At 43.6% G+C, this 27107-nt stretch overlaps 1 protein-coding gene across 4 annotated transcripts in view; it reads left to right on the top strand.

Moving 5' to 3' along the window:
- The first annotated feature begins 367 nt into the window (after positions 1-367).
- Eml6 (EMAP like 6) overlaps positions 368-27107 on the top strand; it is a 160438-nt gene continuing 133698 nt past the window's right edge. For all 4 annotated transcript variants that reach the window (XM_038313523.1, XM_042054357.1, XM_038313533.1 and 1 more), the window contains exons 1-6: positions 368-500; positions 6064-6223; positions 12485-12583; positions 14007-14075; positions 22467-22652; positions 24676-24811. In XM_038313523.1, coding sequence (XP_038169451.1) covers positions 436-500; positions 6064-6223; positions 12485-12583; positions 14007-14075; positions 22467-22652; positions 24676-24811 — 715 coding nt within the window. In that variant the 5' untranslated portion in view covers positions 368-435. The remainder of the gene's footprint in view (positions 501-6063; positions 6224-12484; positions 12584-14006; positions 14076-22466; positions 22653-24675; positions 24812-27107) is intronic.

The raw sequence follows: 27107 nt of genomic DNA, 5'->3' as shown, positions 1-27107 counted from the left end.
ATGGGATTTCCCAGGGGAACTCAGTTTATATACACACAGAGAAAATCGGATTCTTTTTTTTTTTTTTTTTTGCAAGAAACAATAAACCAAGCAGGGAATGAAAAACAGAATGACACCAGACTGTTTTGTGTGGGTGTGGAATGGCACTTCCATATGATAAACACTTCTGATAACAAAGTCAATTTAAAATGTTCTAATATTATGGCATGGCCATTGTTATGTTTTGCAAGATTAATGAAGAGGTCTAAGTTTTCTCAAGACAGCGAAGAGTTATATTTATGGACCCTGGGCTGTCAGAGAGACTTGAAATGCAAGAGAGAGCAGGAGAGCTTCTCATCCCAGGGAGAATCCAGCCATGCTGTGGCAAGGGAGAAGACAAGCCCTGGCTTGAAACACTTCCTGCTGGGAGCCTTTCCTCATGGGAAGATACCGAACATGGCCTTACCATGTGAAGCCTTATCTCACATGAGGAAGCTCAGGCGGCAACGCTGTCCATCATGGTCAGTCATTACACCAGTCACAGAGAGCCGTGTCTAAATCTGCTGGTTGGGTTTTAGGCCTGACAGTGGGGTTGCTGCTTAGGCATGGAGCGCCTGAGTCATTATGATGTATAAAGGGCCGGATTTGATACCTGGCCTGCGTCTGTATTCAGATTGTAGACTACCTAAATTGTCATCAGAGAACCTTCATCCAGCAACTGATGGAAGCAGATGCAGAGATCCACAGATAAGCACTGGACTGAGCTCCCAGAGTCCAGTCGTAGAGAGGGAGGAGTGATAATCTGAGCAAAGGGGTCAAGACCACGATTGGGAAACTCACAGAGACAGCTGACAGGAGCTAGTAGAAGCTCACTGACTCCGGACTGACAGCTACCTGCCTGCATAGGACCAAACTAGGTCCTCTGAATGTGGGTGACGGTTGTGTGGCTTGATCAGTCTGTGGGGCCATTGGCAGTGGAGCCAACATTTATGCCTAGTGCATGAACTGGCTCTTTGGAGCCCATTCCCTATGGAAGGATACCTTGCTCAGCGTAGATACATACAGTGGGGAGGGCCTTGGCTCTGCCTCAAGTGAGGTGACAGACTTTGTTGACTCCCCATAAGAGACCTCACCCTCCCATGGCTGGGTGGGGGAAGATGGAGGAAGCGGGAGTAGGGGAGGGAGCGGGAACTGGGATTGTTTTAAAAATTGAAAGAAAGAAAGAAAATCCAGTCATAGAAATATACCCATTGTTTAAACTGCTTCTGAACTGAGGTTAAGATACTCTGGGAGTAGGAAGGAAAATCCTGTTGAAAATGATTCTTTTAAAATTATTTTATTTATTATTTATTTTAAAATATATTTTTATGTTTTGAAAGGTATATTTTAAAATATATTTTAATTAAATTATATTACATCACTTTTCCTCTTTCCTTTCCTACATCTAATCTCTCCTATTTCCCCTCCCATATTCTGCATCCAAATTCCTCTCAAATTGGTGGATATTTTTCAATTTTTATTGTTTTATACAGACAGACACAGACATACACACACACACACAAATACAGCCTGATGAATCCATTTTTGTAATTTATGTGTATGATTTTTGGTTGATTTTTGTATTGGATGAGCAGAGAAGGAGCTCATCCTTGGGAAAGGCTAACTTTCCCTCATCAGTCATTAGTGACCTGCTGTTCTTCATTAGGGGGTTGGACCCCATGAAGTTTTCCACCTTCTGCCTTAGTGTATCTATTGATACCGCTACCGGTCAGGTCTTGATTAGGCAGCCATTTCTAGGAGACCCAGTGTCGCGGCAGACTTCCCAGGCTTCCGGTTCTGGCTTCCGCTTCTCATAAGCTTTCTGCCCCCCTTCTGAGATGTTCCCCGAGCCTTGGGTGCAAGAGTTGTGCTGTAGATGGACCCATTGAGTCTGGGTTCCTCACAGCCATTAAAAGGGTTATGATTGGGGTTCTTGAATTCATAAATTGAGAGGTGTGAGGAAAGGGGGACTAGACGCCCGTGGTAGCCTAAACCTAGACAGCATGCTGAAGTCACACGTGATGACTGTTCAGTTGTTGAAATTTATGAAGTTTTTTTTAACCTTATGAAAAGTTCAAAGTGCTATCAAATGAATACAGACAAATTTAAGATAAATGTAAATGCCACTTGCCTGTGCCCTGAGGGATGCATGGATGTTGTCAATTTCTTACCCAGGTGAAAGAAGTAAAGCTTCAGGGAAGCCAGTGCGGAAGTACCCAAATGTCGTTTGTCCCCATTGTGCTGTTGCCCCTAGTTTTCCTTTTGCTGCTGCGGGATTGGACCTAGGTTGTCTCCTAGCATGCTTGGCAAATGCTCCGCTGCAGAGATGCATCTCCTCGCTATTCTCTTCCTTTGTTTGTTTGTTCTTAGTGCTGGGGATTGAACCCCGGGACTTGTGCATGCTAGGTGAGTAGGCTACTATTGAGCTACAACCCCAGCCCCTGCTCTAAGTCTATGAGGAGCATGTCGCATGCAAGCTGGAGGAGAAGGACAGAGACTCGGGGCTTAGAAAAGGAGAAATAGCTAACTTTGTTGTACTCAAGCGGTAAAGAAGAAACCTGGAAAAATGAGTGTCATGGGCTGGGAAGAGTGAGTTTCAAGAAAAGCATAAAAGAATTTTGATAAGGAAAGCAATTCCAATGAGAACTTTGAAATCAGTGTAGAAAATGTGTGATTATAACAGGATCACCCAGGACAGTAAACCCTGGACTGAAGACACCACACATTCAAATGGGGGAATGTGGTAGCGGCACTGCATAATTTAGACTAATAAATGCTCCTGAGAAGTTTCTAGTCCTCTTTTTGTTTTGTTTGCCACGGTACCAAACCAGCTGAGGAAGTTAAAGGATAAAGACTTATTTTGACTTGCAGTTTCAAAGATTTCAGTCAAGCTTTCTAGGCCCCATCAGTCTGGGCTTGTGGCGAGGGAGGTTATCAGGGCGAAGGGTGCTGTGGAGTAAAGGCTCACACTTTATGGTGACCGGGAAGGAGAGGGAAAGACCAGAGAGGGGACAAGCCTGCAGTAACATCCTTCCTCCAGTCACCCCACGCCCTGGGTCCTGGAACCGCTTCCCACTGATGCTCTCCTGAACTCATCAATGGTTTAATCCATTGATTAAGTCGAAGCCCTCAGCACACTTCCGAAAGCCTGCTGTCCTGGGAACCATTCCTTCAGCACCAGCCTCTGGGGCTATTCATAACTAAACCCTGATGGCCTCCTGAAAAATGTGTTCATACCCTTGTCTTCCAATAACCCTCCTCGTCCAAGCAGTTCTCTGAGAAAACTCCAGGATCCTGCCCCATCCCAGGCATTTTAGAATCCCAAGAATCTGCTAGCTAGCTCAGTCATTTAAAATGGAGGTAATGGCCACAGCAAGTGAGTCATGTCTCTTGGGGTGTCTCTGGCCATCCAGGGGCAATCTGCCCTTCCTCTTCCCTTTCTAGTCTCTAAGTAGAATATGTTGGTCCTGGAGAGGGCAGAGACATTGTGGTAGGAGGATTGTTGGCATCGTCAATCAGCCTCTCCAGCAAGCCTTTCTAGAATGCTTCCTCTGCCAGATGATAGCCCAGAAACTACAGCGAAGAATGAAGAAAACCTCCTCTCCTCATTCACCATCTGGCCAAACTATTTTCTTTACAACTGGTAGGTTTCCACCATGGCACTAACCTGGGGAGTCTCACTAAAATCTAGAAGAGGTAAAACCATGCCTGTCCTCATATAAGCCTGTGAGCTCCCCGCTTCTGCTCCATCACTGTGGAAGGGGTCTTCTGTCACCTGACGTCCTTGTCTCCTCACAACCTTTTCTGAGCTGCCCCGGCCTGCTGGACCCACATCATTCCCTACCCTGTCAGTCAGCTTTGAAAATCGTCTTTTCACAACAGATGCCCACTTACACCTGACCTTTTAAAGCCAGGTACTTCCCCAGAGTCTTGGGCGGATGGGGACTCATTCTGTCACTGTGTAGATTGGCTGTCACTCCCCTTCAGGGGCTCCTTGAAACACAGCACTGACTTCTTTCCTTCCTCCCTTCCTCCCTTCTTCCCCTTCTGTCTATTTGTGTATCTGTTGCTCTGTACTTGACATCTCAAAGCCCTAAAGTTTTAGTGAATGAATTACTGATCTATGCTGTTGTGTCACAGAGGGGAGTTTCACAGACTGCTGCTTCGCACGTCATTAACGGAACAAATATGGAACTGCGCGCTCTTTTGGCAGTTTTCTAGGGCATCTGTCTCTATGCTTGGGTCTTCAGTGGGGCAAAGGCCTGTTCTCCAAGGTGTGTGCTAGTGGAGCTTTTACAAAGTGGAAGCTGCAGGGTGGTCTCGAAGCCACTGGGGCAAACAGCCCCGATGGAGCTTAGGTGGCCCTGCCTCCTTCCTTCACTTCCGCTTCCCAGTAGTGGCATGAGCTGTTCTGCTCCCACCATAATGCAGGGCCAACTGATCAAAGACTGTAACTAATAAACCTGAGGCCAAGTATGTCATTTCTTTTTGTAATTGGATGATCTTTTATGGTAACAGAAAGCAAGCGAACACATGCACACACTGTTAAATATCAGCTACAGACACATTCTAACAAAACTGTGATTGGAAGGTCCCTTTAGACTATTCAAAATCCTCTTTCAGCTGACTCGGAGAGCTGAAGTGTTCTATAACCTTAGAAGGTTTTCAGCACCCGAACACTCGCGTTAGGAGATTCTCTTCCACACACGTCGTCTTTTTTATTATTTCATTATAAAGATTCTTGAGGATATGTATTTTAAAATAACATTATTTACATTTATATCTGTCATATTTGTAGCCATATTTATCATTCATCCATCCATCCATCCATCCATCCATCCATTCATTCTTTCATGTATATGTGTGAGTCCACACGTGCCTTGGCGCATGTGTGGAGGTCAGAGGACAGCAGGTGGGATTACTTTTCTCCTCTCACTGTAGGTGGCTTCTAAGATTGACCGCAGGTTTCCAGCACTGGAGGGAGCACTTTTACCCTCAAAGCCTTCTTGCCAGTCCCTGAAGATATGTTTTAAAGGAAGTACTTGTTACATGTCAAACTCACTTTAAGTCAGATTTACTTATTTTGTGTATTGAGAATTTGTGTGTACCTGCCCCTCAGGGCTTGGGTGGAGAGCCCCCGTGGAGGAATGTCTTCCTCAAGCCCTCCTCCACACAAGCCCCTGGGACCTGCCTGACTCCACCCGTTGGTGCTGGCTGAACAGGGGCTAGTTTTCAAGACTGGTCAAGTGCAATGTTTGGTTTTGTCATTTTTCAGATTCCCAACACCTGTCTTTGGGAAGGTACCCATCTTTACACATTGCATTGAGCACACTGACTTTTCCATCCCGACTCTCTTGACTTCTTCTCTTGGCTGCTGTAGATTCCTTGAAGCAGGACTTGGTATTTGATGAAATTTTATTTTACTAGCACTACAGAGGAAAAGTATTCCACAAACCACAGGCTTAACAATCTGCAGTTCCCCTGATGTCCCCGATGCTTATGTAACAGAGAAGATTTCATTTCACACACATACTCCATGACAACAGACGCTGACAGTATCGACCTCGTGGCCTCTCTGTGCTCTGGAATCCTAATGAGGGCTGTCTTGCGGATCTGCAAGCCTACTAATTAATGGAAAAGTGAACTTTCTCTTAGCAGCAGCACTTTTAAATTAAAGCCAAAATCTAGGTTTAATACTTAATAATATTTTGAAAACCAGTAAGTAAATATTACTTAACCCAAGGATAGGGCTATATGAAATATGTTATTAGAGATTTCTGAGCATGATTGATGTTGATTTTCAAGGTAACTAAGTAAAATTGAATATTTCCCATCATGTTTTACTGCTCTCACCTTTGCCAAAACTGCGCATTTTAATTGATAATAATCAGGCAGCTGATTCCTTTGGGAATCGATAGACTCTTCATTCTGAAATCATCTGGTTTAATGATTTAGAATAGGAAACAAACTGGGGTTAAAGACAATCAGTATATATGAACTTTTGTTCAGTTAGAAAATATGAAAAGGGGCCTTTTTCTTTTTCAGCCTTGCCTTACACCCAGATAAAACTCTGATTGCAACTGGCCAAGTTGGGAAGGAGCCATATATATGCATATGGGATTCCTATAGTGTCCAGACGGTCTCCATTCTTAAAGATGTCCATACACACGGTGTTGCGTGCCTGGCTTTTGACTCGGAGGGACAGGTGCGTATCTTTCTTAATTTATGTTTTCTTTAATGAATCCTTAAATTGACCTAAAATTATAATACTTTTGGCTACCACTCTTGCAGTTTCCCCTTGGAAGCATCCCAGAATTCCTCACTGGCTGGCCAGCTCCAAGCTAGTGGTGATGGTACAGCCCTCTCAACAGACTCCAGTCTTGTTTTCTTTTGCCTGCTCCACTCTCTGATTAATAAGCTCCATAAAGGAACTCACAAGGCTAGGTCCACGAGGGGTCAGCAGCCCGGTTTTGTCTCATTATCGGCATCCTGTCTGGGCTGAGGGGGCTGCACCAAGCCCTTTGCACAGAGCTCAGACCCTGCAAGAACACTGTGCCTTTCACTTGAAGGCTTCCACAACACTTCCTGATGACCCATTCAGAAGATTCTTTGTGATTCTACCTTGTGGTCACTTCTTATTCTCCCTTCTTCCCCTCGGCTCCCTTCTAGTTGAAGCAGTCAGCAGTTCCTCTATGTTTATGCTTTTCTTTACAATAACTCCAATGCGACTCCCACCCCTCCTCCATTTTTCAGGCACAGCCCTTTAAATCCTAAGTCAGAGCCATGTAAAATGTAATTTCAACATTGTCTTAACTAGTATTTTCATAATTCTTATTTCTTTACTGTTTTGTCTGCATATATGTATGTGTATCACATTCTTGTCTGGAGTTCAGGAGAGGTCATCAGATCCCCGGGATCTAGAGTTACGGATGGTTGCGAACCACTACATGAGTGCTGGGAAGCAGACCCAGGTCCTCTGCAAGAGCAACACATGCTCTAAGCCCTGAGCATGTCTCCAGCCTCATCTCTACAATTTCTCAGTAATTCATCTCAGCAGCTGGAAATGTCAAAGCACCTCAAAGTCAACAAAAGTTTAAAGTAGCATCGCACGAAGCCCAAATATTGTAGGTGGGCATCCTCTGTTAACCAACTCTCCTAAACTCTCCTTGCCTCGCTCGCCAGGGTAGTCAGGATAGGCAGGGTGGCAAGATTCGATTCGTCAGGCAAATACTGCGCTGGGTCAGGCTCCACTCTTCCTCTGAAGTCTGCCGCATGCTTGTTTGCCCCTTTGGAGACTTGTCCTTTGAAGACATCACAAGGGTATGAGACCAGTACCCATAAGCTATCGCTCCTTCCTCGGGCGTACAACAACACTTGACAGGAAAAGGTTACTATACCTTTAAAAGCGGATGAAAACATAAAGGGCTTACTCCTGGCTCCAGCTGCGTTCCCCTTTTTACTGAAGTGGCAGCTTTCCTCTCCGGTTTAGCCATGTCCCTACATGGTGTCCCTTCTGCCATCTCTTTCATCTTTGTGTCTCAATTAATTTATTCAGTGTTTGGCTAGATCAGTTTTAGTTTAGTAAGTTAGTGTCATGCAAACGGGAGTGAAATCACCGATAGACATTCAGCCAAACTAAGAGTGAAAGAAATTCACTAGGTGAAGATGAGCTCACTGATTGGAATCTTTTTAAGGTAATCACCATTGTGGCATCTTCCCCTCTTGTGAGAGAGCACTGGTCTGCTCGTTTTTTAGAACTGATGGGAACGGCTGAATTAGATGAGTTGGGATGCAGACGCTGTGTAATCATAGCTGTAGGCTGTGTGCACTCATGCACAGTCTCTCGTGTTGTCTCCGTTTGAGCAGAGATCTATACCAAGTTTTGTTTTGCAATATCACAAAAATGCTCTGCACTAGAGGGAAACCCAGCTTTAATTGTGAGTTCTTTGTCCATTTTATTTCCCCTTTTTCATTTCATTCATCTCTTTCCTCTTGGAGTCCTGGGTGTTTCGACAGGTGGGGAGCTGGGTAGACTGTGTGAATTGCCATGATGGATTTCACGGCCCCGGGGCAGAGTTCACTGAAATCCAGTAATATCGAGAAAATGACAAATTCCTCATTGCCTCGTAATTGACAAAGGCAATAGAAATTCTCTTTTAGGTAGCTGTGGGGCTTGTCACTGTAAATGAACACAATAGATTTCTTTTAAATTTTTTTTAACTCAGGAAAAATGCGTGTCTCTGCTAGCGTTTGTTAACTGATTTTTTTCCATTAAAAGTAAACTGAATAAAATTTACCCATTCTAATTTGCTTATGTTGATAAAAGTATTTTTAGTTTGTTATGTTTTATCATTTCTTTTTAAATTAACTTACTTTCATATAACGTGCATTGGTGTTTTGCCTGCATGTACATCTGTGTGAGGGTGTCAGACCCCTTGGAACAGGCATTCCAGACTGTTGTTAGCAGCCGGGAATTGAACCTGGATTGTCTGGAAGAGCATCTCGTGCTTTTAACCACAGAGTCATCTCTCCGGCCCTGCCTTATAATTTCTATTGCTACAACTCTCAATGAAAAATTATAGCAAAGATCTTTATTAAGGAAGCATTCTAAGACCCCCAACTATTCTTTTTATGTAAAACATTCCTAATGGAAACCATTTTTAGTGACAACACCTGAACGAGCCCTGTTATAGCAACACTTGTCCATGTAGCCACGTGAGGCTCTCTGTCCTTCCACACACCAGGTATGAGTATAGGCTTAGGCATACACATTCTTTCCAAAGTGGTGAATATTGCCAGTTTGGCAGGATCTGGAATCAGCCAGGAGATGAGTCTTGGGGCATGCCAGCGAGGGGTTCTCTGGAGCAGGCTAGCTGAAATAGGAAGACCTGCTTTAACTCTGGGCAGCACCTTCCATAGACTGTGGTCTTGGACCGAATACAAAGGAGAAGGTGAGCAAGTCCCTCTCTGCCCAAGGACGGTCTACTTGGCACAACAAGCAAGCACAAGCCTTCCTGCTCTAAGCTGCTTTTGTCGAGTGGTTCGTCAAGGTAGAGAGACAAGAAACTAAAACGGAACACTGGTCCTGAGAAGTGAGGGGATTGCTGTGATGAACCTGACCAAGTGGTTGTGGGCTCTTTGGAACTGGATTTTGGGAGGAATATGAAAGAAGAGTTTGGAAGGTGGTACTAGAAGAGCCACTGAGTATTGCTAGCGGAGCTTACAATGTCCTTGTGGTTGGAGCTCGGAACACAGGCTGCTATACGAAGCATTGACAGTGGAGCTTTGCTCATGGGGCTTCACACAGGAACAAGGGTTCTTTTTGTTTGTTTGTTTGTTTGTTTTTAATTTTGTTTTTAGGTCTTTCAAAACAGAGTTTCTCTGTGTAGCCCTGGCTGTCCTGGAACCTGCTTCGTAGACCAGGCTGGCCTCAACTCAGAGATCTGCCTGCCTCTGCCTCTTGAGTGTTGAGATAACGGTGTCTGCCACCATCGCTCAGGATCACGCCATGCATTTCCACGAGGAGGCCCAGAAAAGGCCACTGTGTGAAGCTGAGGCATCAGTTGCCATGGAAACCGCAGGCTATTGGAGCTATCACAACCATGGGACATCTACTGAAGACAACTTCAGGCCCACAAGAGTGAATATGTGCCCTCAGGCAATGGAGCTGCAGGGTAGAGCTGCCCATGCCTTTTAGAACTCAATTCCAGCACAAGCCCCGGATGTCAGGCATGGAGCTTCCGCATCCACTCTTTTCCCTGCTGGGTGTTAGTCTCCTGTGGCTCACTCTTTCCTTGCTGTGCTCTATGGAGTAGGAGTGTTTACACAGTGCCTTTGCATGTGAGAAGCAAGGAAAAACATTGTGCAGGAGTTCCCTGTTGAAAGATTACTGGACTCTGGGAAAGCCAGCCTTTGTGCCTTTCAGCACTGTGAAAGGCTGTGGCGGGGACTTTGGATGTGGAGCTGAATCCATTATGTATAGAAGGCCATGAGCCTGCGGGGAGAAGAAGATTATGGCTTAAAAGTGCTTGGTTTGAGTGTCAGTTGATGAGGGGTAGGATAGCAATGGTTAATGTTGTCAACTAGACGTGATCTTGAGCCTCTGGGTGTGCCTGGGAGAAACTGGATCAGGTTAACTGAGCTGGAACAAATCCCTAACAGTGGGTAGCTGGGGCCCTGGACTGAATAAAGAGGAGAAAGAGAGAGGAGAATGATGCTTCCTGACTTTGGATGCACTGTGACCTTCTGCTACCTTCCTGCCACTACCTTCCTCGCCATAACGGACTGTGTCCCCGGCAACTGTGAGCAGAAACAAACCCCCCTTCTGGAAACTGCATGAATCAGTTATTTCATCACAGCGGCAACACAAGTAATGGATGCACTCTGGATGTGGGAGCCCATATGCTTCTGTGTTACCATCTCCAAAATCATTTGATTTCTGATATTTCACTTGTATTCGTGTACTCCTCTCACAGGTGAGAAAACTAAGATTTATGGAGGCTAATCAATTTTTCCAAAATATTTTATTATCATACCCATACATTAACACATCTCTAACGTCTCATCAGAGAAGCTTCTATTTGCAGTAGATGGTGGCTAACAGAGAGATCCACAACCAAGCAAGGCACAGAAAATAAGAGACTGAAGACTTCTCCGTCCTAAGTGGAACACGTTAAATACACCCCAGGCTTAAGCATCACTGTGGAAGAGGGGACAGAGGGATCGGAAGGGTCAGACATAGTGTCTTCTGGACACATCAGAGCAGCTACATGCACGAACTCACAGTGGTTGTGACAACAGCACCAGACCTGTGCAAGCCTCAGCCAGGCAGAAAGCCTCATGTGGGGAGGGCAACTGAACATGAGAGTCTACCGCGTTCTCTATGGTTGGCGGCTGTTAGCCACTGGGAAAGAAAGAATCAGGTTCGTTTTAAGAGTGTAGCCCCTGGTAAGTCAACCATACTAGAGTGGATGACCACATATCCAAGAATATTTAGGTAGCACAATTTAGGCAGCACAATTTAGGCTTGATTGGTGGGGAGGGGGGAATCAAAGGACACAAATTTGGGTGGATGGGGAAGGGGAAAGTAGATATAATCAAAATACATGTACAAAATTCTCAAAGGACTAATAAAAATTATTTTAAGTTTCCAAGGTCTTCTATCTGGTTAATTAGGAAAGAAAAGAAGCCAAGTTTACTTACTCTGAGCCAAAACCTCTAATCTGTGGTTCTTTGTCCTCCAGGAACCCTTGTCTGGGGGTCACAAATGCCTTCATGTGATTCTTTTCATTCTGCTTATAATTAAAGGTTGAGTTTGACTTTGAGGACAAGAAACTGATGTGAAGTCAAAGGATTTAGAGGCATTCCTTTTATTAAGGTTATATGTCCTTTACTCACTTTAAGTGTTAGTGAATTTTTAAAAAATTAAGAACAAAATCAGGCTCATTTACTGATTTTTTTTTCTATACGTATGTCTTAGTTAGGGTTTCTGTTGCTGTGAAGAGACACCATGAGTACAGCAGCTCTTATAAAGGAAAACATCAATTGGGACTGGCTTACAGTTCAGAGCTTTAGTCCGTTATTGTCATGGCGGACAGACATGGTGCTGGAGAGGGAGCTGAGAGCCCTACATCTTGATCCACAGGCAACAGGAAGTGAACTGAACTAGGCATAGCTTGAGCATAGGAGACCTCAAAGCCCCCCACAATGACACACTTCCTCCAATGAGGCCACACCTACTTCAACAAGACCACCCTCCTAATAGTGTCACTCCCTGTGAGCTTATGGGGCCAATTACATTCAAACTACCACAGTGTCTTTGTCAGACTCTTCATCTTGTGCCGTGTGATAAAATTTGAGTATTCAAGTATTTGACTCGTCTGTATAATATCAGCTTTCAGAAGGCTAAGGCAGGAGGACCATCATGAATTTGAGGCCAGCCTGGTCTGCAGAGTGAGCTCTGAGTCAGCCTGAGCTAGAGTGAGATCCTGCGTCAATTTTTTTTTTTTAAAGACAGGATTTCACACTGTTGTCTTTCGTAGTCTGCAACTCACTAAGTATCCCAGGCTGGCTGTGGAATTGTACATCTCCTGCCTCAGCCTAGTGGGGGCAGAGCTGACCGGTGTGAGCCATCATTCCAATCCTCTCCAGTAAACGTTTCACTATTATTAATTCCTGCCTTCAAGCTGTGTTCCTACGACTTCAACTGACTTGTCAGCAACTTCACAGACTGCACGTTTGGAATGCAGTAGTGAAAACCAAATGAGTGTGACCTTTATACAACTAAAGCGTCTGTGTGATCCGGCTACAGCGATGACTTCAGTTTGGGATTAGCATGGGTTGTGGTTCAATGCGTAGTCTGTCGTGGATTATCAGTGACTATTTGTTGAAAGTGAGTGTGAATAAAAGGAAATCTTCCCATTCGTTCAAGTATTAAATTATTCTTTCTTCATTTTTTTTTATCAAGCGGTTAGCCTCCGTGGGATTGGATGCAAAAAACACAGTGTGTATTTGGGACTGGAGAAAGGGGAGACTTCTGGCCTCAGCCACTGGCCATTCTGACCGGGTAAGAGCATTGTGGTATCATCAATGCAGATTCAGAACTACAAAGTCATTTTATGTCTTTAAAAGTAAACCTGCCACATATAGATTTTTCTCCTACATGTTCAGCGTCTAAACATGATTTACCTGTGATCAGTGGCTAACCGTTGTTATTGCTTTCCATAAGCAAAGCAGATTTCTAATACTGGCATTTGGCTTCTTAGAAACTCAAAGTAGAAAAGAATTCGAAATTATAGTAGCTTAGATGTATTCATTGATTCAGGGAAATGGTTGTTAGAAAACGTTCACCAAAATGTTATTATAAGAGTTTGTAAAAAGATAAAAATTAAGATAGTTTTTTCCTGCTGTTCTTCTGAAGAGGCAAACTGGTCTCTGTCTCTTTCTCTGTCCCTTTTTCTCTCTCTTTTCTCTTTCTCTCTTCCTTTTCCTTCCCCCTTCTCTCAACTTTTTTAAACTCCTCACTTTAAAAAAAAGAGTTTGTATTTTATTTGTGATTTCTTAATGCTGAGTGTTAGCTATGGTCTGCTTATCACAGTAAATTTAGCGTGACCAGAAATGGTAATTCCATGTAGGTGGAGATAGCAAGGTAAGGGATGGGGAGGTATAACCTGTAACTGATCAGACACTAATTTCCCTGTGGTCTTACACAACTGAAAGACCAAAAGCTTAATTTTCGAGCATCCTTTTGTAAGCAATAGCCAACCACAGGCAGAGATCCATTCCTAAACAAGACACACATCAAGTTCAAGCAGGCTGACCCCTTGGCAAAATTATCCCCTGCTCAGTTAAGCGCTGTGCAGTTTCTAGCTTTCTCTTCCAGCACGACCGACTATCGCATGGCGTGCTCGTCTGACCTTAGTGACTGCCCCTTTGCTCTACCGTATTTGATAGTTAGGAGCAGATTCTTTATGTGAGTAGTATCCCCCCAACACACACATAATGTTTTTATTAATTATTTGGGAATATTTACAATGTACTCGCTTCCTGTTCCTTTCTATTGGCACCTTATAGAATGTGACCCATAGGCCACCTACATCCAAACATCCTGGAATCTGTGTTTAAATGCCAGTAACTGCAAACACTTTCCTAAGTACTGTTTGTAATTCTTCTCATCTTTATTGAAAAGCTATCTCCAAAGTGTTTTCTCAGCATTGTGAAGAATTCCAGAAAATTTGGTTTAAAAGATTCCCCTAATTGTCAAAAGTTATTTTCACAAATGGAAAAATCTAATCTGTGACCCGGTTGCACTCAGTGGCTAAGGCTGACAGCTTGTCTGTTTGGGCTGAAGGTGGGTAGCCATAAGGACAAAGCGCCAGCTCTGCTTCTCAGAGCCAGGACCTCTGTCTGCATCCTGCACACGCACATCAACACTGGTTAGAGTCTTGGTGATTGCACTGATCTCTGAAGAACGTTCTATTTCTCGACAGATTTTTGATATTTCCTGGGATCCGTATCAGCCAAATAGAATGGTCAGCTGTGGAGTAAAACATATTAAGGTACTGTAGCCTTTTCATTTGTGTCTTTAAGTTTGGTGTCTTGCATGAAAAAAATAGGTGTTGATTAAGGTAATTTTTTTGTTTGTATTTCATGTACATTGGTGTTTTGCCTGTTTATATATCTGTGTGAGGATGTTAGATTCCCTGGAAGAGACAGTTGTGAGCTGCCGTGTGAGTGCTGGGAACTGAGCCTCACAATGCTGGGAGAGCAGGCAGTGTTCTTGGCTGATGAGCCATCTCTCCAGCCCCCCGCTTTCTCTCTCTCTCTCTCCTCTCTCTCTCTCTCTCTCTCTCTCTCTCTCTCTCTCTCTCTCTCTCTCTCTCTCTCTCTCTCTCTCTCTCTCCTCTCTCTTTTGAGGCAGCGTTTTTTTCTGTGTTCTGTGTACCCTGGCTGTCCTGGAACTCACTCTGTAGACCAGGCTGGCTTTGAACTCAGAGATCCAGCCTACCTCTGCCTCTTGAGTGCGAGGATTAAAGGCATGAGCCACCACGTCCAGCCATACGGGTGTTTTAAAACATGGAATCTTAGAAGTATTCTGCAACTTCAGGTTAGTAGTGAGCCAAACTCCCTGTCCAGCCGCCTACTGGGTGCTTCACTTGCCTGCCACTGTTTTGTTATTCTGAAGCACGCTACTGTCCAAATGGCAAGTAAGACAATGAAAATAACTAATCACTAATAACTAGGATTAAATGAACTAATTAAAAACTATTAAAATAATAGGAATAATAGGCACTATTTAATAAGGCATATTAGAAGCTGTAATTAAAATGCTGTACTTTAAAAAAATTAAAGCAGTGAAGTAAACAATCATACAGCAATTTTGAATATAGTAGTATCTCTAACCACTGGGTACTAAAAACAGTCAACTGAAGAGTTTCATATTACCTCATACTATAAACAGAGTAAATTCCAACCAAATATTTAAGATGACTATACAGTAACTAGAGGAGCGTAGTGTTTCCTGGGTGTTGTAAAAGAATGACTGCTTCCAAGTCAGGAAGGCACAGACAGCCCAGAGAATGGCTCGAGCAAGCGTAGTTTGGCGAGGAGGAGCTTCTGAGAGGTCATGTGGGAATGCTGATGGACTAGGGCAGCTGCGGTCTCCTCTCCACACAGACACAAACACCGTCTAGTTCTGATTTTACAGAGTTACAATTTGTGCAGAGCCCACCAGGGGGCAGAACAAACCAGACCAAAGGAACAGCTACCTATCTGGGTAGATTTCATCTTTGTCCTTACTACAAAATTTATCAGCAAAACACTGTCGGGTGGTTGGAAAGATGTCTTTGGATTGCTGCAGTGTGGCACAAAGCCTTGGTGTACAGAACACCTAAATGTCACCTCTATAAAACAGTATTGCTTTATAGGGCTTAGAGGACTCGTTTCACTACAGGAAACACTTAGGTCAGTGTGTAACTGTTCTCTCGGCAAAGGTTATCTTTTATGTGCAAGTGAAGAAAGAAACTATAATGATAACATTGGCAGACAGAGATTTATAAATAGTTAAATATATTCTGTATATCCTTTCTCCTGGGGAAACCCACACACTAGCAAGTATAAAGGACAAACATAGTAGATATTAGTGTATTCGTGAAATATAAAGACTTCTAACAAATAGAATATATAACCAACAAAAATAGGAACAGTGTTGGCCAATAGATGCATGAAAATGCTAACTCTTAGAGAATACAAACTTAAAAATAATTGAATACGTTAAAATCATGGTTACATTGTATCTGTTGTTGACCCAGATTCAGTGAGGGGCCCCTCCTAAGCCTGACTGTGGAGACATCAGTTTAGTCTTTCTGACCAGAAGTCTGGCAATATTTGTTGATAGCTCTAAAGATGTTGATCTCCCTGGTCTAGTAGTTTATAACTTGGAGTTTCTCCCATGTGAATTGTCAGGAATGTGAACCAAGAATCGACTCATTGCTGAGTAACTTTCCAATGGCAAAGCCAGGGTGAAGAAAACCTGAGACTGCCCAGTTCCCCCCGGTGGTTTAGATAAATCATGCTACGTTGTTATGATGCTGTGTATGATTGTGAGTCATGGTTTAGATGGTTATTTACCAATACTGGGAAATATCCAATATATGGGGAAGTTTAGTCTCCTTCTGGCTCCTGCAGAGGTATGGATTTCACTATGGCATTCCCATATGTCAGTATGCTTTGATGACATATGGGAATATGTCAGCAAATATCCACAGAGCCTTCCCCACCCATGCCTCCTGCCAGCTCTACTGGTTCTCTTCCTCCCCAAACTCCCTTATGTGTTTTCGGGTCACGTGTGTCGTATTACTCCATTTTACCTGCCCTCCCTAACCTTTTCCTCCTCTTAATACCCCTTTCTAGTTTCATGGTCCATCAGTACACATATACAAAAATAAAATTTTAGATCTAGGTTCCACATATGAGAGAAAATAAGGACTTTGTCTTTCTGAGTTTGGAATGCGCCTCCCGCCCCAGCCCTAAAGTTGAAAGAGCTGCCTGCGTCCCTGTCCCACAGACTGATATTATTAAAAAGGCCTCCTCAGAGCTTGTGAGCCTCTCTTCGCAGTATCTCCGGTTTAAACGATTCCTGGAATGAGGCATGCGGCAGCCTGGAGCCGTGCTGGCGTCCTTAGACCCAGCGGCTTTGCTGTCTCCTCACTCATGCTGCATGATGGATCACAGCCAGTCACCAGCCTGTCACCAACTCTGCATTCCTTAAATACATTTTTGCTTAGGAAATACCATCACCAAATGTTAAATTGTTGTTTCTGGGTAGAGTTAGTGGATGATTTCAAACGTTTCCCTTTTATATTTTATCTGTGAGTTATTCTGAGATAGCAGGTCCTGCTTCCCTTTCCCCCTTTTTTTGTATATGTACATGTTCTAGTTGGGGGAGCCTAATCTCCTCAAGGCTAACTCCATTCCTCTTGCCCCCAAACTATGTGCTTCCAGAATTCTTCAGGAGTTACACCGAACGTTGTATGGAACCAGTAAGACCACAATAACATTCCCTTCCTTCTCCATTTTCTAAAATGGCCAAAAATGCTGGCGGATATAAGATTTAAACACAGATCCCTATTGAAAGTTGCCTCTTCCATGGTCAGTCTTACAGCTTAGCTCTTCTCCCAAACCTACATTTACTGGATTCTAACTAGATAAGCTGCCTAATGAAAGCGTTCCCCAGAATCCTCTCTGCTTCCTTTCATGCTGGTTTAACTTTTAATCAGCTCCACGAAGAGACAGATGAAGTCCTGGCACTGTGTTGGAACCGCTAAGAGCTCCTTACCCTGCACACCGGTCCAGTGGGCGTAGATGCTTTCTCCTAAGACAGATGCACACCTGTACCGAAGCGGAAGAACCTGCGCGTGTCTGCAGCCATCCCCTTATTAGTTCTGCTTAGACATAAATCTACAACAAATCAAATAAGTTTTTTTTAAAAAAAATTATTTGTTTTAACTATGTGTATTTGTGTGTCTTTGGATGTCAGTTCGGGTGCCTACAGAAGCACTGGATCCCTGGGACTGGAGTTCCAGGGGATTGTGACCCGCTGGTGTGTGTAGATGCTAGGAACCAAACTCATGTCTTTGCCGAGAGCGACACGCTCCTGCCTTCTGAGTCAGCTCTTCTGCCTAAGCCCCGAGTTAATGGAGAATGGTTCCAGTTAGAAGAGCAGGCAACAGTCTATGAGTTTAACAAGATCTCATTAGGAATAATTTCATTGACGTTTTTTGCCAGTCATGTTTGGTTCTACCCTAGGTCTCTGGGCTGTCCAGCCTCTGGGCCCTGGCCCTCCAGACAGTGTCAGGGGTGGGCTCCCTCTCATGGTATGAGTTTCAAGCTACACCAGTCAATGGTTGGCCAACTCCCATAGTTTCTGCACTACCTTTAACCCAGCACCCCTTGTAGGCAAGGCAAATTGTAGGTCAAAGGTTATATGGGTTGATGTCCTCCTAGTCCCACCACTGGAAGCCTTGCCTGGGTTCAGGACGTGGTCGGTTCAGGCTCTGTATTCCTCATTGCCAGAAGTCTTAGAACTCATAGACTCCTGTGAGTCTCCATCGCACTAGGTTTCTAGATCATCACAGATTCTAGATGCCCGATTCCAGTTGTCTCTCCCAGTACTCCCTCCCTCCATCCTCCCCTGCCTGATCCTTCCTGTTCCCATACCCCCATCTAGAACCCACCCCCATTCCCCTGGGATGCCTATTCTATTTCCCCTTCACAGTGAGATTCATGTGTCCTCCTCCCCCACCTTGAGCCCTCCTGGTTGCCTGGTTTCTTTGGGTCTCTTGGATTGTACCATGGTTATCCTTTACTTTATGCCTGAAAGCCACTTATGAGAGAAGACACACCGTATTTGTCTTTCTGGGTCTGGGTTACTCACTCAAAATGATCTTTCCTAGTTCCATCCAATTTGCCAGCAAATTTCATGATGTCATTTTTAAATATATGAGTGATACTTCGTTGTGTAAATGTACCACATTTTCTTCATCCATTCTTCACTTGAGGGACACCTGGGCTGTTTCCAGTTCCTGGCTATTACTCATAAAACTGCTATGAACACAGCTGAGCAAGTGTCCTTATGGTATGGTAGAGCATCCTTTGGGTATATGCCCAGGAGTGGTATAAGCGGATCTTGTGGTAGGTTGATTCCCAGTTTTCTGAGGAACCACCTTATTGATTTCCAAAGTGGCTGTACAAGTTTGCACTCCCACCAGCAGTAGAGGAGTGTTCCCCTTGCTCCACATCCTCACCAGCATGAGCCACCACTTATGTTTTTACCTTAGTCATTCTGACAAGTATAAGATGGAATCTCACCGTCATTTCGATCTGCATTTCCCTGATGGATAAGGATGTTGAACATTTCTTGTAAGTGTAGCTTGGCCATTTGAGATTCCTCTGTTGAGAATTCTCTGTTTAGATATGTATCCCATTTTTAATTGGATTATTTGTTTTGTTTTTTTAAGATGTATTTGTTTATTATGCATACAGTGTTCTGTCTGCATGTATCCCTGACCACCAGAAGAGAGCACTAGATGGTTGTGAGCCACCATGTGGTTGCAGGAAATTGAACTCAGGACCTCGGGAAGAGGAGCCAGTGCTCTTAACCTTTGGGCCATCTCTCCAACCCCAATGATTATTTGATTTTTGATGGTTGTTTTCTTGAGTTCTTGTCCAGTTGTCTTCAGAGAGGCTTCACCAAGGAACCGATGGAAACAGTTGCATTAGGTGGACCTTGTAGAATCCTGTAGGAGGACGGGTTATGGAAGTCAGAGGGGCCAAGGACACCACAAGAAAACCCACAGAATCAACTAACCTGGTCTCATCGGGGTTCACAGAGACTGAACCTCCAACCAGAGAACTTGGATGGGACTGGGCCCACTGCTCATATATGTTACAGTTGTGTAGCTTGGTCTTGTAGGACTCCTAACAGTGGGAGCAGGGGCTGTCTCTGACTCTGTTAAATGCTTTTGGGACCCTTTCTTCTTACTAGGTTGTCCAGTTCAACCTTAGTAGAAGAGGAAGTGCCTAGTCTCACTGCAACTTGATATGCCATGGCTGGTTGACTCATATGGTGGGCTGCCCTTTCCTGGAGAGAAAGGAAGAAGAATAGATGGGCAGGGAAGAGGGGTAGTTGGGGATAGAGAAGGGAGGGAGGGAAAACCGTGATCAGGCTGGGAAAAATTAATTAATTGATTAATTAATTAATTAAAAATTTTAAAAAGTTAAGAGTAAAAGGCTGCATGTCAAGAAAACCTCTGGTGCAAAATTTCTGTAGCCAGTGTAAAATCATGCCTGGTTTCATAAGTTTCATAGTTTATCATGTTGGAGAATATGGTCATCGGAAATGAATGCCCATAAACAAAGCAGTTGGGTGGTGTCTGCTTCATTGGTTACACCGCTAATAAGCCTACAGATTGTGGGTAATACTAAGCCTTCTGAGGTGTCTCATCATAGGATGAAAGGACCTGGGAGACTCTCTAGGGCCAGATAAACTCCAGAGAACCTGCCTGTACTAACAAGGTTTGTATTACAATCTGCCAACGGAAACTGGAGAATAAACCATGTCTTGTCATTTAGTGGTACATGGTTAGTCCAGAATACTGCTGTTTGCGAGATGAAATAGTTCTCAAGAAAAGAAAATAAATTAAGCATTCTTTTTTTTCAGAAATATCTCTTACTTTTCCTGGCATTTGTATATGCCTTTAAGAGAGTCATTTGATAGCTTGAAATGTTTTATGTAGGTGTTAAAACCCTCTGGTTGGGTGACTTTGTCAGAACAGCCTTTGTTCAGCCAGTCTCAGGATAATGATCTATATCTTTGGTGGTTGTCATGTAGAAATATTTAGCTCATGCCAGAGATCCATGTCTAACGTCAAAAGACAAAAGAGTTTCTCTCCATTCCATCTTCACACACGAGAAAGCACAATGAGAAGGGGAATGTCTGCCTGGGTGTCACCACGGATCCAGGTTCTTTGGCACGAGATGATCATCTGTGTCCAAGTGCACATTTAAGATGTTAGTGGACCCCAAATCTTGCACCTAATTAGTTTTTTTCCAAATTTCTTCATTTCTTTTGTACTTATTTCAATACCTTTTTTTGCAAAAACGCTGCCCGAAGAAATGTTGTGTTTTGCTCATCTAAGCATTCCAGATAGTCACACACTCTCGTCTTTGCCATGCTGTGTCTGCCTGAGCTCCTTTATACCACCACCATGCTGGTGCAGTCAGCCCAAGACTGTCCTGGCCAGTCCCCAGCTGCTGCACTCTGGAGGACCACCGTCTCCTCCCCTGCAGGCACAACATCTTAGAGCAGACACTGCTTTTTCTCTTATACGTTCCTGGCCCTCACAGTCAGCTAATCTTGCTCTCCTAAGGGAGGTGCCATTTCTTGCCCACCATGAACCCTATCCTTGTTCGTCCCGTTTTGTAACCTGACTCCCGTAGCTTCGCATTGGCCCCGCCTCTTGAGCCGAATCTGAATATGCTGCCACCCAATCCTCGCTTGGGCTTCACAGGCCCCCTTCTCAGTGTGGAGCTCTCAAAGCGGAGGCCAGCGTTTCCGCAGTCCCTCGTGTAGAGACCTTACAGGAATCCGTGTCTTCCGCAAAGTGACTTCTGCCTGCTTTCCTTCCCTCCCATATGGAAACAGGAACAGAGTCTGTCTTAACCTATGCTCACGCGACTTGTGAGATTAAACAGCAGATGTGGAAAGCATTTGTAGACCGTGAGGGCTGTGTAACGGCACCAAAGCTAGGCCAGTTCATACATCAGAAACTGCATCAAGGGAAAGTACTGGGTTTCTGTTTACCCATGGGCGTGTCCCTGCTGTTATCTACAAATGGTTCAAGCATTGTGCTTGCCATCTTCCACATGATCTGTGCAAGTAAAATGGAGACTCCTGGGTGATATTCGACTTAATGAAAATACCACTTGTATTTAGAAACATTAATGAACAATGCTACAGTAAAAATAATGTAACACTGTGCTTAGAAAGCAATTATTTTTATTGACACCGTGCTTTAACCAAATTCACCAACCAGTCTAGAAAGCAACTTTTAAAATAGACACATACATATTAAAATGGCTAGATGAATGTTGAGCGATGGTTATACACACTTTGAATCCCAGCACTCAGGAAGCAGAGGCGATCAGATCTCTGTGAGGTCAAGTCAGCCTGGTCTACAGAATGAGTTCCAGGACAGCAGCGGCTACACAGAGAAACCCTGTCTCAAAACAAACAAACCAACAAGCAAAAGGCTAGATGATATATTGTTATGGTATTGTGAAGTTATTCCTAATCTCAGTTTTACTTTATGTAATGTGCTAATGTGTGTGCGTGTGCATATGTGCATGCACACACGTGCACACACATGCACACACACACATATGCTACGTGTTTTATTCAGGCTCTTGTTATATAGCTCTGGCTAGCCTGGAAGTTGCTATGTAGCATGGGCTAGTCTCCAGTGTGCAATGGTCCTCCTACCTCTGCCTCACAAGGGTGAGATTACAGGCATGTGCTGTCACACTTTGCTTCCTTCCTACACTTATCTATATTTCTGAACCTTTCTACAATAAATCTATACTCATTTGATAAAAGAGTAAACAAAGTGTGACTCCCCCAATTCCATTCTGTGACCGCTTAAGTCATCTTCTATAATGTCATTAAACATTAAAGTTTTGAAATTTCAGAACTTTTAAACTTTAAAATTTTTCATTAATTGGTTTTTCTCATGCTTCTAGAGGTATGCAGAAATGTTTCGTGGTTGCCCACTATTGCCAAGACACAATTTATGTATGTTTAGTTCAGATAAAGTATATCTTGAGTAATTTCTGAAAATATCAATGATGAATATTGTACTCTATTTTGGGATGTATTTTTTATTACTTCATAGTTTTGGACACTGTGTGGAAATGCCCTGACTGCAAAAAGAGGGATATTTGGCAAAACAGGAGATCTTCAGACTATCCTTTGCCTTGCCTGTGCCAAAGACGACATCACATACTCTGGTGCTTTAAACGGGGACATCTACGTCTGGAAAGGGCTCACCCTGGTTCGAACCATTCAAGGGGCACACAGTGTGAGTATTGCCAGATGGAGCTTCAAGGTGGCGTGTTAAATACGTTAGAGCCATGCTTCTCCGTGTTTCTGCCCTCTGCTTGAACCATTCAAGGGGCACACAGTGTGAGTATTGCCAGATGGAGCTTCAAGGTGGCGTGTTAAATATGCTAGGGCCATGCTTCTCCGTGTTTCTGCCCTTTGCTTTACAGTCAGAACATGTCACCAGACAGTTGTAAGCACTCATGAAGATTCCTCAAGTTGCTTTTGCTACCTGAAAGAAAAACTTACTAAATCAGTCTTCGCCTTAGCTATTGATTCTGATTAGCCCTATTCTTCAGTAGTAGTTTGATATAAGACTAGAGCCTATCATCATCATCCCTTCTTAAATTACAGCCTAGGATATTGTTAACGTCACAGCCTGCTTCCCTGGGTTCAGGCTGATTCTCACCATTGCCTCCGCTTTATGGCGGGTAGCTAGACTAGATGGGATGCCGACAGGTTTTGGTTTTGCGCTAGGTGGTGAGGAGAGTATCCTCGATCTGCCGAAGTGCTGGAGCATCGACTCTGTTAGTGTTGTATTGCTCAGAAAAGCAGGTGCCACTAATGACCTTTCTTTCTGTGCTCTGTGAAAACAAGGGCAGGCTTTGCCGCCTTTTGACACAGAGGAAAATACCTGCAGATGACGTGATGAAAATGGAGAGCAGGGGAATCAGAGGAAAGGGCCCATAGCAATTTTTACTGTATTGTGTTGCATGCAATGTCAAGTTTTGCATTTTTGTTTAAGGTAATTGAGTATAAGGACTAGAGAGCTGGCTCAGTGGTTACGAGCACTTTCTGCTCTCACAGAAGACCAGGGTGCAGTCCCTAGCACACCAAAGGTTCAATAGAAGTAGGATAAAAATGCTTTATCTTAATATCTTCAAGTTTATTCCCCAGTACTTTATTTTTTAGTGCTGGGAATTGAGCCCAGAGCCTTACACACGAGGCAAGTCCTCTGTCACTAATCTTCTTCCCTGGACCTCATTGCTCTCAGCATAGAGAAAACGTCAGACAGCTCAGTGAAATTGTTTGGATACTTTCAAGGCTTCTTTCCATTTTTTCTTGGCTTCATTGCCAAACTACTCTTAAAACAATTGGGAGGTCAGAATTTGTTTTCATTCATTGAATGAGCTGCCTCGGTAATCAGTTTCTCTGTAGGCGTATTAAAGAAGTCCACAGTAGCCCGGAATGGAGTATAACAAACATTTATTTATTTGGGGACAAAACTCACAGTAAGGGTAACCATCCACGGTCCTCTGTGTGCACTGGACACTGGGAACAGAATCCAGCAGCAAAAAAAAAGTCCAAATGCACTTTTCGTTTGTGCTTATAGTACGTCAGACCATGCCCAGAATGGAATCTAAAAGACTATTGGCTGAAGGACTTCCCACAACATTTCTGTTTACGCTGGATATTTTGTTGACACATGCAGTAGTAATAGCTGTGAATAAATCAAGTAAAACAGTTTTCACATTTAAAGATTCCAAGTGTTTTAGACATGGAAAGGGAGTCATCCCATAGTATACAACATGCTGAACGATGCTATTTGTGCTTTTCAGTTTGTCAGGAGTAACCCCTACCTGAGTGGTTGAGGTGGCGCCTCAGGCACCTCTACACTTGTCAAAGGCGTAGCGTTTGTGCCCTCAGTCTGTGTCTCTACTGGGTTACTTTAGAACTGAACTGGGGCACCTTTGTCATGTCTTTGTTTTAGAAGGCTCGTTTGTCATACGCAGGAATTTGATTCTGTATCCTCTTCAACCAAGGTATTCATAAGTGGCATTTTGGACAGTGGGGGAAGCACTCCTTTCAAATTAGCTGTGTTAATGGAATTACTTTGCATCCTGGTGGTAGCTGTAATTTTAGTGATCTGCTGTCAGATGTCAACAGAAAGCACAACATCTGCTTTTGTTTTGTTTTGCTCCGTTGTTCTTAACCATTGCGACTCAGCAATGGTGGCATTTATAGAGACTGCGGGATTGAATGTTACCTCTTCTAATTGACAGGCCGGAATCTTTAGCATGTATGCTTGTGAAGAAGGCTTTGCTACTGGTGGGCGAGACGGCTGTATACGATTATGGGACACTGACTTCAAACCAATAACCAAAATTGATCTCAGGGAGACAGAACAAGGATATAAAGGTAACATACGCATTAGTATTTATTACAATAGAATGTGGTTTTAATCACCTTTATCCAGAAAAATCAGATATATAGAAGCAAGTTAGTTTTCTAAGAGCAAAACCCTTCAGCCAAATTGCATTAGACTGTGCCCTGTGAGCATCTGCAGAGTGTGCTGGTTTAAAGAAAATGGGCCCCAAAGGGAGTGGGACCATTAGGAGGTGTGGCTTTGTTGGAGCAAATGTGTCAACTGTGGAGGCAGGCCTTGAGGTCTCATATATGCTCAAGCCGCACCCAGTGTCTTCCTGTTACCTGGAAGTCAAGATGAAGGAACTCTCAGCTCCTTCTCCAGCACCACGTCTGCCTGCATGCTGCCATGTCCTGCCATGATGAAAATGGACTAAACCACTGAATTGTAAGCCACCACAATTAGATGTTTTCCTTTATAAGAGTTGCCATGTCCATGGGGCCTCTTCACGGCAATAGAAACCCTAACTAAGACATAGAATATGGGACTAAGCAAGGGTGGAGTGAAGGTGGGGAAGGAGCAGACAGAAGGAAACAGAGGTACAGAAGATCCTTTTTTCCCAAAGATTTGTTTATTTATTTTTTAATTATGTATACAGTGTTTTACCTGCATGCATACCTGCAGGCTAGAAGAGGGCACCAGATCTTGTTACAGGTGGTTTGGAGCCACCATATGTGTGCTAGGAATTGATATCGGGACCTCTGGAAGAGCAGCCAGTGCTCTTAACCTCTGAGCCATCTCTCCAGCCCCATATAGCAGATCTTTGTCCTGGTCCCACCCTCAGAAAAATCTTAACTTTCTGCTCTGCCTATCCCTGTCTTCAAAAATGGAAATGAAGTGCATTTGAGAGGAGCAGATGCAGGCAAAACAGCATCAGGACTTTCTTGCTCTTGGTGTGGATGCAAAACTACATTGTGGATTTACCTTCACAAGGACTTTTGATATGAGTGAATTTACCCCCATCCTTTAGCTATTGGGTAACAGTGACTGTTGGCTTTATTTCTATGGAAACTATGTTTTGTGGGGATTTTTTTTTGGTTTTTATTCATTTTACTAAAATGACTTTCTAAACATCCAGCAAAAGCATTTTCATGGTCATGTTCCAATTCCATGACATGGTACTTGCTACTTTGTTTCTTAATCTTGAAAATATTAACTAGGGGCAGAGAGATAACTCAAAGACACTTGATGCCAGTCCTGAGTTCAATCCCTGAACCTCACGTGAGAGGAAGAAAAAAACATGTCCTGTAAGTTATTCTCTGACATTCACATGTATGCTGTGACACACGTACATGTATGCATTGCACGTGTGTGTGCACGCACAACCAACTAAACAAATGTCATTTAAAAACTTAGCTAAAGTAAAGGGACTGCCACTTACTAACGTTTGTAAACCCTTATCCCAAGGTCCCACTGAGTTTGCAACCTGTGGAGATTTCTCTCGCCCCTCCTGCAGACGTCCAGGCCTGTGAAATGAATCCCGCAATTTCTAAATGTCTTAGCGCAAAATTCTTGCATTAACTCAGTTGTCAGACAAGAAGAAAGAGTTTTTAAATGAACTAAGTAAAGACTACAGTTAGGGAAATTATACGGCTTTGTTACAGAGGTAACCTGCTAATCAGTCATCCTACACGCGTGTCGTCGGGCTTGAGCTCAAACCTTTGACTTCTATTTTAAATTGAGTGTGGATCAGCCTGCCAGAGGATGACACTCACGTCAGCGAGAATCATCAAAGCTCAGACAGATTCCTAGGGTTCTGTCGTCCCCACAGTTTAGTGAAAGAGATGTACCTCAGAGCCTGAGGGGCACCATCCACAGTCCAGGGACCTGTAGTCCTTTAGTTACATCAATAATCCCTATGCTTTTTGTGATGAACAGATTTTTTTTTTTTTTTTTTTTTTTTTTTGCTGACTGGGTGCTCAATACCTTTTCTTTAGCAAGAGTTCTATATATACATATGCATGATCATATAAATCTGCAACTGAATTCAAACAAGATCTTTAATTTGTAACTTCGAAAGCCAAACAGATTAGAACTGAAAGATTGCTTCTATGACTAGTTTGACAGCAAAACCTGATATGAACTGGCACAAGACTGTTTGCTGTCTTTAAAATGTAGATAATCACAGCCAGAAATGTTCTCTCCAGTTCGTCGTGGTGTTGTCCATGCTTGGGAGGTAGAGGGAGGAGCTTGTGATTTTGAAGCCAGACAGGGTTTCTTGTCAAAAGCGGGAGGAGAGGAGGGAGGATATGAACTGCTGGGAGCACCAAAGGCAGGCAAACAAGCACT

This window comes from Arvicola amphibius, chromosome 1, assembly GCF_903992535.2.
Source record: "Arvicola amphibius chromosome 1, mArvAmp1.2, whole genome shotgun sequence".
NCBI lineage: Eukaryota > Metazoa > Chordata > Mammalia > Rodentia > Cricetidae > Arvicola > Arvicola amphibius.
The sequence above is the reverse complement of the archived record's forward strand: the minus strand, read 5'-3'. Positions and strand labels throughout refer to the sequence as shown.